Below are 9940 nucleotides of genomic sequence, written 5' to 3'. Positions count from 1 at the left end.
GACCTACTTTTGGAATTTGACGGCTATATTTATATATTCAGATACTATTTGACCTACAGTCATCAAACTTTGTCAGTTGATGGGTCTTGCATGTTCGAAGGGTTTCGACCAAAAAGTAGGTCAACTTGACCTACTTTTGGAATTGGACACCTATATTTATATATTTCAGATACTATTTGACCTACAGTCATCAAACTTTGTCAGTTGATGCGTCTTGCATGTTCAAAGGGTGTTGACCAAAAAGTAGGTCACCTTGACCTACTTTTGGAATTGGACGGCTATATTTATATAATTCAGATACTATTTGACCTACAGTCATCAAACGTTGTCAGTTGTTGGGTCTTGCATGTTTGAAGGGTGTTCACGAAAAAGTAGGTCATCTTGACCTACTTTTGGAATTTGACGGCTATATTTATATATTTCAGATACTATTTGACCTACAGTCATCAAACTTTGTCAGTTGATGGGTCTTGCATGTTCGGAGTTCGATGACCAAAAAGTAGGTCACCATGACCTACGATTGGAATTTGACAGCTATATTTCAATATTCAGATACTAATTGGCTTAAAATCATCAAACTTTGTCAGTTGATATTTCTTGGGTTCTCAAAATGTGTAAACCAAAAAGTAGGTCACATTGACCTACTTTTTTTGAATTCTTAGGATTTAACTAAAGAGTTAGAATACTAAGAGGCTAAGAATAGAAATGGTGGGGTTGTACAATTTATCAGAAGAGCGATTCTAGGCCCTTGGGCCTCTTGTTATGTTTACCCTACAGTGTTCTGATCTTACTGTTGATTTCTCACGGTCCAACTTCCCGAATCATCACACTGCAGTCTTCTAAATCTATTTTATCATCACCGAAACTGATGACGTAGTGTACAATAGATGTGTGGGATTTTTTTTTTATTTGCAAGGAATACTTTTGACAAATATTCCGCAAGTTACTTAGCTCATTGCAAACAAATCCAGTTGTCAGCGGTGTGAATATTTATACACTTGAATTATGGATGATGAATAATTTAAAAAACAAACAAAAAAAACCCAAACACTAACTCGTAGATCGGATGTGAAAATCATGTTTCATGCCGGTTGCTGAATTTGGATCACTCCTTAAATTCGTGTTTTTGCAAAAGTGCTTCTGAGGACCCATTCAAATACTAGAATGATGAACTGCACAATCAACACTATCAATTTTCCAAATCATTCTCCAAAACACAGAAATGTTTGCTTGTTTGTATGTTTTACTTTTCATTCATATTGAGACGTCACCAGCGGTAGGTGAAGTTACCACAGATTTAGAGCTATGCTTAGCGCTCAGGGCCGTAGCAGTGAGGCCCACGCGTACGCCTGCCTAAGCACAGGACCTTCGATTTTAAGGTCCTATACGAAAGACCCGTCATTCTCACTTCTAAATTTTTAGCGTTTGGCGAAGGAGCAATCACTACCTATGTTAACATCTCAGATTAACGTTTGACACGGTCATGACATGAGCAGTGCTCGAACTCACGATTACAAAGGGAATGTTCTACCACTAGATTACCGCGACCGGGAAATTGTATTGATTGATAGTATCTTGTTTAACGTCTCGCTCGAGAATATTTCACTCATATGGAGACGTCACCAAGACCGGTGAAGGGCTTCAAATTTAGGCCTTTGCTCGGCGTTTATTGTCTTTGAGCAGTGAGGGTTCTTTAGCGTGCCACATCTAATGTGACACAGGGCATCCGTTTTTAAGGTCATCTCCGAGGACCCGTGACATTCACACCAGTCCAGATACCGAGCGTTAAGGTAGTACTCTACATCGTCATAATGGCTGACTTCCTTTAAAAACATGGATGAAAAAACCGATATCAGCAATATTTGACTAATAATGATAATAATCTTTATTTTAAAAACAATTAACATTACTAGCTATTTACCGAATTGCACGGATGTATGCGCTAGGGGGCATTTGTGTGGGAAGAAACCAGTGTACCTGGAGGAAACCCACGTGTCCGAGTGGGCTACCACCTACCCGCTCACATACAACCACTGCCGATCACGACGGGGATCGAACTCGGGTCGCAGCGGCGAGAAGCGAGTGCGTTAACCACTGCGCTACCCGGACACTATATTTTTGTTTAAATAGTTTCAGTGTTTCGGCCGTTGATACTTGTCCCGTACGAATCGTAATTCAACACCGTGCCCAGTACTTCCAACTGATTGGCGTGTGTATCAATATTCCAAAATCATCTACATGTGGTGTTTACGTCTCTCATCTGACTCGATACACGAAAGCATGTTCTGCGTATGATCAATTTTATACCGACATAGGCTACTAACAAATAAATTAATGTTATAGATGTTTTAAAGCATTGTTTAAAGTCAGCATTCCACAAAGGCTATGGTCGCTGATTTGCAATTACAACCTCTCATTAGGTTGAATGCAGAATGAAGTTTTTCACACTAATGGTTTAACGGGAAGTATATCATTCTAATGGTTTAGCCGGAAGTGTTTCATACTAATGCTTTAGCCGATCTTTACTTGCTGATCTTCACAACGGATTAACCGTTTATTTGATCTAAAATGAGGTTTTACAGCGGGAGTGGCCGGTTACATGTAACAGGGGATGTTTATTTCTCATAGGCAACCGATCCCACCTCTGCGTGTGTTCAGGGTCGTGTTTGCCCTACTCTTAATTTTGTTTTCTTTATAGGATTTATGAGACTGGTCACCGTTCGTTGTCTTCATTCTCTCAATGACAAAGAAATTGATAATCTACAGCAGGCTTGATAAGAAAAAAGAAAGACTCTGCGCGTAGATAGTAATGCTTTTACGCACAAACCTTTTATAGAAAAATACGATAATTCTCCATAAATAAATTATAAGCAAACATTATAGAGCATTCAGGGTACGATGTCAGAGAAAAACTGTTTAAAGTTATTAGTACGTGTCATTCTTATTTTTGCAACAGCTGTTGCCATGCAACGTATGAAAAAGTCTAACGTACGCAGCCCTTCTTATCACTAAATAGATCAAAATTTGCTGATAAAATCAGCACTTGTACTCACTCAGACAGTCACTACACGAACTCCAGCAGACATGTTCCTTCTCCTCATTTCTCTTCTGTCTATGCCATTATTTGGTAAGAGAATGTTCGGTTTTACTGATGAAAGTCTAACAATATTTTTATTCTCGGTATAGATGCATGTTTTCTTATTTTCGATCTCGATAGGTACATGTAAATGTATAGTGCTTTAGGTAGGTATAATATTATTAATGGTTTTGTAGGAAACTGTAAAACTGAACAGAATTCATTAATCACATAAAATATTTACTAATCTACCATCTATTAGAATATCTTGGTATCAATCATTAGTTTTTTTCTCCTCTGATGACCGACTTGATACCAATGAACAAAATGGAAGCATGGGTTGAAATATATTTTTTGCTAAGTTTGGTTGCAATAAGTACAAATATAAATTCCTAAAACATTTTCTATGATATTCAAAGTTAACATATAGCACCTGCCATACATAACGCTACATACATTTTCCCCTATTCTTTTTTACTTAACGGAGAAATCCTGGGAATAAATTACAATCCATACGGTCAATTATACAAACTTTACTTTTTAAAAGCATGATTTTTATTTTCATCATTTTTTAAAGAAAAAAATGTTTATCTTTAGCAAGTGGAGTTACAGTGCATTTGTTGCCCATCATTACAAAGTCATTTGTCACGTTCTACGAACTTGAGTTTGTAAATGTATGAAAAATCAACTGTTTTTCAATTGATGTTGACCATGAGTATGTTAAGGACGACGAGTCTAATGACCTAATTCGGATTTAGCTTTGCGCAGAAGAATTACGGATGTATGAAATATGGTTGTCATGACACTGTAAACATATCATATTACATAACTTGTTTCATTTCGTTCTGTTTTATGAAGTGAAGATATCAAGAAGTGTATTTAAATGTACTATTGTGTAAGTGGTCATGATATATTTGCGACCTTAGATACCGTCCCTGTTAAGATTCAGCTTATCGAAGGCAAGCGTGTCACATGCAGAGTTCTCCGAAGAATTGAACTACGACAGTAGTCGTTTGCTTAAAATTGAAGAACTATTGTGAGATTTCTCATTTATTATAGCATATAGCTTGGATTGTTCCGGACATCCGGACGGCAACTATGAATTGGGATGTAAATCGTATGGCGTGTGCAGTGGAGGAGTAGTTACAATCGTTGACTGTGAGAGCGGCAAAGTTTACGACAACTCCACGGGCACTTGCACAGAGTATATTCAATTTTTAAAATTATGAAACCAAATGAATTAATAAAGTTCTTCTTTTTTTTAATTTCATTTTTTAGCTTTAGATTTGCAAAGATATTTTGCTTTTGTAAAGACAAATTTGAATATTTAGAATGACATCTGCAAGTGGGATTTGTGGCCAGTTCCGTGATTGTTCCGGTAAAGCTGACGGTCTGTACGCCGATACAGAAACTCATTGCAAAACATACTACACGTGTTACAAAGGAGTGTTCGATAGTCATAATTTCTGCTCTAAAGGTATGTTTATAGAATTGTAATTCTCTCGATGCAATGGTGTCAGATATTTTGCAAGGTACTGTATATCAACTTTTACTCGCGACGATTTTATTTCGCGATTTTTGAGTGTTAAACTGGTTCGCTGTGAGTAATTTTTGCGTCCAAGATAATCTTAACATTAAAAAGACTTGTTCGCGATGAGAAATATTCGCGGCGACTAAGTTCTCGCGAACATCGCAAAATTTTCTCACACGCAAATAAAACTTGATTTACAGTATTTGAATGTGTTTGCTACGTGAGATAAACTTGATAGTGTTTTACTGACTTCATTTCTATTCCAGTGACGGTATTTGATGAGGTCCAACAAACCTGTAATTGGCCAAGCGCTGTAGATCCACCGTGTGGTACCAAAGGCCTCTCCTCGTCTTCATCCGGTTAATGTCGCTCAATCATGTCCTGTTGTATATTAAGAAATAAAATATAAAGCTATATGAATTATCACAATGAAATATGATTTATAATACAAAATTTTGAAGATGAATGTAAAAAGAGGGAGATAGAGAGAGAGAGAGGGGGGGGGGGGTCTGAAGTATGTGATAAGGTCATATATGTACATCATAGACTGAGGGTATGAACTTTTCTGATTTTATGCGTCGTCATCCTGTCGTCATTGTTTGCATTGGGCTAGGGGGACTTGAGCCGCTTACAGCTAAACTTCACTCACTGTACCCTTCTGTGAAGTGAATTAAAGTTTTCTACCATTGAAGGTATATATCCTTTGTTTATTTAGGGTTCTAACCAAAGGCGATATATTTTGTCAAAAGGAAGTAATTATTATTTTGGATGTTTTGAATTATCATTAATTAGGATATAGTTAAAACACCGGTCATAGTAACTTAATGGATAGTTCTTTCGCTTCGATATAGGACTGAAACACGGACCGTACCACACCTGGGACATTAAAAAAAGGATAGAAACTGTTCCTTCGCCAAGCAACGGTATTAGAAATGAAAGTCGATGTGGGGTTTTTTCCGGATATTACCCAAAAAATGAAGGTCATGGTAGGCATTGAAATTATAAAGATTGAACACCTACAAACTTTGTGGGACTTCGCCTCTCTACAAAAGATTTTAGAATATAGACGTAAAATAGGAAGCAATAAATAAATAAATAAAATGAATAAATCGAGCAAAGAAGTTTTATCCAACAAATTATAGTCTGATGTTTTTAAAAACAGAATTTTCTCAGGATCCAATGCATTAGAAACGCCACAACTTCCTCCGTAGTGCTACCCCATACGGTATAAGTTCAAGCTAGTGCACACCATAACTAGGTGTGCTCACAAAACGTAAAGTATTGGCATATTATTAGATCATTATTGGCGATGCAAACAAATGATCGAGATGACTCGTGTGCGAGCTGTGGCCAAATGACTTCTCAAAGTGCTGTAACTTTAATTTTTGTTGCATTTCACTTATATTGAGACGTCCCCAGCTGTAGGTATAATGCCACAAATTTGAACATATGCTTATCGTTCAGGGCCGTTGCAGTGAGGGTTCTTTATTGTGCCTTTGACGGGGCTTTGCTTTTTAAGGTCCTGTCCGAAAGTTCGACAACTTTCACTTCTAAATGCCGAATGCTTGGCGAAATTGCAGGTTTAGTTTTATTTTCGTATCTAGTTGTTTATTTTTAAAAAGGAATTGGATTAATCATATTTAAAACATGTAGACTGTACGGTCTTGATGTCGAATTCCTCTCCAACAGCAAAAATTAATACGAATAACATAATTGTTACAATAACAATTACTTATTTCAAGGTATTTGCATAAATAAATTATTCAACCCGATTTGCTACTCAAGCCTGCAGGTGCTCTGAATTCCGCGTCAGGTAAACATACTCGTTATCATCCACTGCTTATGAATCTGATATCATTCTGAAAATTCACGATTTTGAATTGTATTTGTTAACCACCAAATATTTCCTGTCGAAGCATGGACTTTTCAATATTATCGTATATAAAGAACGCAAATATAAGAAAACTTACAGCACGATTAGAAGCCCAGACTACAAGTGGAATATAATAAACATGGTAAGAAGTAATTAATAATTACATGTATTTTAATGCTATGAACAATTTACATGTCAAATTCACCATGTTATTCTTCGTCGTTCCAGTTCAACAATGCTACTTCGGCAAATTAAAGACGATCTTGCAATTTTCAGTTTTTATTTTCAACTTGTATGCACTGTTGCAACTACATAATCCTATTTCTGAGAATATATTTATTTGGTTTTCTATCTCTTGGTTTTAGACAATTTTTGTTTCAAAACGAAGGCTACGCAAACTCTATATGCTAATTCCATAATTAATGAAAGAAATATGAATATGATATTCTTTTTTATACTAAAAGCATATGTTTCATTGTTATATTTAATCATCTTTAACCATCCACGGTAGACTAGACACTTGGGTGCACGCTTCGCAACCCATTGGCGGATCCAGACGGGTGGGGGGTCGGGAGTTGGAAACCCTCTTTCTCTAGGACATCTAAGTAGCTTTATAATATTACAATGCTAATTTGTGGGCAACTATATTTTTATCTACAAGTTAAATATTACAAGTCTCTTATCAGAATGCATTGGATATTTATTTTTATCGATTCATTGGATATGATCTAGTGCAGTTTTTGGATCATCTCTCTGGATTCCCCCTTTTCCATATCGCTGGATCCGCCTCTGACACAGGGAGGTTGGGGGTTCGGTTCTTCATCCCGACACCGCGTCAAACCTGACATGTAAGAGGGGAAGTAACTGTTCCCTCCGCAAGTACAGGGCATTAGCAGTGAAAGTCATGTTTATCTTAACGTGACGGTACCGAGTCACGGTAAGTGTAGCCCCGAGCACCGATCCATACTACTCATAGAGGGCCTCCGTGGCCGAGTGGTTAGAGCATCGCGCTCAAAATCACACGGCCTATCACCTCTGGTCGGGGCGGGTTCGAATCCCGCTCGCGCCGTAAGTGAGAAACATTCCCAGTTTACTTTCGGAAGGTCGGTGGTCTCTTCCCAGGTTCATTGTATCTGGGTTCTCTCTTCTGCCAACAAAAACTGGATGCCACCAGATAACTCGAAAAATTTTGAGTGTGGCGGAAAACATCAATCAATCAAACCATCATACTACCCATAGTTCACTGCGTCTCCTCCACACACAGAGCAAACGAACTCTGGCGGCAGTTTGGCCCCGATCAATTAAGAACTTTATTGCTTGTGTCTTGCATCGGTCAGAATAAATGAAACCTAATGCTAGTGACGTAAAAACAATTCTCAAACTAAACATCACATAACATACAAGTAACTTTTTTTCATGAAATTAATTTATTTTATGTCAGGGTAGAAGGAAAAACGAAATATACTAGAACGTTATATTTAAAAACTCATTACATTTTTAAGACCAAATTAATTAACAAATGCAAAATATAAAACAAATAAAAAGACCATTGACAAGGGGAACATAAATAGTAATTTTCAGGAATCCTGCACCCCTGGAGCCTTAGAGACAGGGCACAAACTGCCAAAAATTGACCAATTTTCAAAAATCATCTCTAGAATCACAAGGAAAACTATATGCATCGGGATGTAGAGCACGAAGGCCTCTACCAAAATTGTTAAAAACAAAAATCCGATATTGATTTTTCTTTCGGGGTTTTGCTTAGGATGTTTAGTTATTATACAACTAGTACCATTCTACATCTCATGTTTGTTTGTAGGTTTCATTCGTATCAGTGGATTTATTTTGTGTTTGTAGAATTTACAATCAATCAAAGTTCATGCTCTTGTGCAATTAAAGCGATCAGCCTATTGATTAAAAAATGACTTGAACTAAATAGAAATTTACACATTCTGTCAACAGTTAGAATTGTTCTAATCGCAATATCAGACCATATAATGTGACGTACTGTCATTTTATTAGGTGAAACTGATAGTATTACTAAATGTTGACCAGTTGTTCTCATTTTCTCCGGGCAATGCCTAGCACTGTCTGTCGAGAATGACGATAAAAGGTTTACATTCAAGTATGTAAACCTTTGATAATTTTACATATGCGGATGTTTATTTGGCGCGTGTAAACGGAAGGTAAGCATTAGTGGGATCTTTTCCCAGCAAAACATATTGTGCGACTCGGACTCGGATATAGTAATATATCTTGAATAGATGGTATCCACTGATCGAATATATAAAAGAAGGTTTACCTAACGTTAAATACGGTATTTATTGAACATTTCCTTGTTGCATTTAAGGTTATGATTCCTAAACGCATGCTTAAACATTCAGTCAGTTACAGAACTATATTTAAAACCACTGAAATAAAAAATATTTTCATATTTCCAGAACGGACTTGTGTTTGCCAGCCTTCTTTTGTGCTTTTGGTCCCATTCATCAGAAGCCCGTTTCTATAATTTCTGTCCTCTTTTTGTCCGCCAACCTCCCTTTTTCTTGAGCCAGAGGGCGCTGTGTTCTTGGAACGTGACGCAATCCTGCGACGTCAGAAGAGACCCACCCGTCATCCACACTGCAGTTTGTCCGTCCAGACCAGCATCCCGGCACTGTGGTGATGACGTAGTCTGTGAACCCGTTTATCAAAATGTCCAAGTCAAATTCAGACACAGCGCGATACCTCTCAGTCAATCTATCGCCGTGGGATGTGTAGCCGTTCCTGGGACCAGAAACTGAATTATTTACCACTATAAATTTATCTGTGATACATGCCGTTCTAACGATCGGTTTATACTATTGTTATTAAAAGATACCTGACCATTTCATTTCTCGTTGTTTATATAGTGCAAAAAAAAAATTCCCATCAATATGTGAAGAAGAATGCAAACCAAGAGAAAGAATTGCATCGTTTAATTATCTTTGCTGCGGAAGACTGTATTTGAAGATTATAGTCAGATTATGGACTTTAGTTACTTATATTCAAAGCATGAAAATAAAAATAATTTACGATATTTTAGAACAGGAGATATTGCCTCGCAAAGTAGAAATCGTTTACCGTTTGGCGAACTAAAAATTGAGGAATCACGTGATACAATTTGCAAATCGGGTAACCTGCGTTATTCCATCGTGCATTGAGAAGGCTATCATAAAGATCTGAAACACTTTTGTCCAATCAAAATATTGTTCTATTCTTGTATTAGGCTAAAGTGAACGTTTTAAAAAGTTACTGTATAGATTCAATGTTTGCACCTGGTTAATATTTCTTGGGGTGAATTCGATTAGAGCAACTCTTGTGACGCTAGAGGTGAATTTACGCATGCTCAGTCAATGAACTTCTATGAAAACAAAACAGTTCGTGTTGTAGTGTTTGTTTACAACATGGCGGGTAGGAACGGAATATGGGGAAATTTTAA

General features: G+C 37.1%; 1 protein-coding gene and 1 long non-coding RNA gene across 2 annotated transcripts; both read left to right on the top strand.

Moving 5' to 3' along the window:
- The first annotated feature begins 3013 nt into the window (after positions 1 to 3013).
- On the top strand, positions 3014 to 5023 carry LOC125665486 (uncharacterized). Its single transcript, XM_048898140.2, has 4 exons — positions 3014 to 3127; positions 4136 to 4280; positions 4408 to 4553; positions 4874 to 5023. Exons 1-4 carry the CDS (start codon positions 3085 to 3087, stop codon positions 4969 to 4971), a joined length of 432 nt encoding a protein of 143 aa, XP_048754097.1. The 5' UTR covers positions 3014 to 3084; the 3' UTR covers positions 4972 to 5023.
- A 3510-nt stretch (positions 5024 to 8533) lies between these two features.
- Positions 8534 to 9347, top strand: LOC130051203 (uncharacterized). Its single transcript, XR_008799594.1, has 2 exons — positions 8534 to 8666; positions 8922 to 9347. It is a non-coding gene; the product is annotated as an uncharacterized LOC130051203 (long non-coding RNA).
- The last annotated feature ends 593 nt before the right edge of the window (positions 9348 to 9940 follow it).

Source organism: Ostrea edulis, chromosome 1 (genome assembly GCF_947568905.1).
Source record: "Ostrea edulis chromosome 1, xbOstEdul1.1, whole genome shotgun sequence".
Classification (NCBI taxonomy): domain Eukaryota; kingdom Metazoa; phylum Mollusca; class Bivalvia; order Ostreida; family Ostreidae; genus Ostrea; species Ostrea edulis.
This window is presented reverse-complemented; position numbering and strand designations above follow the sequence as displayed.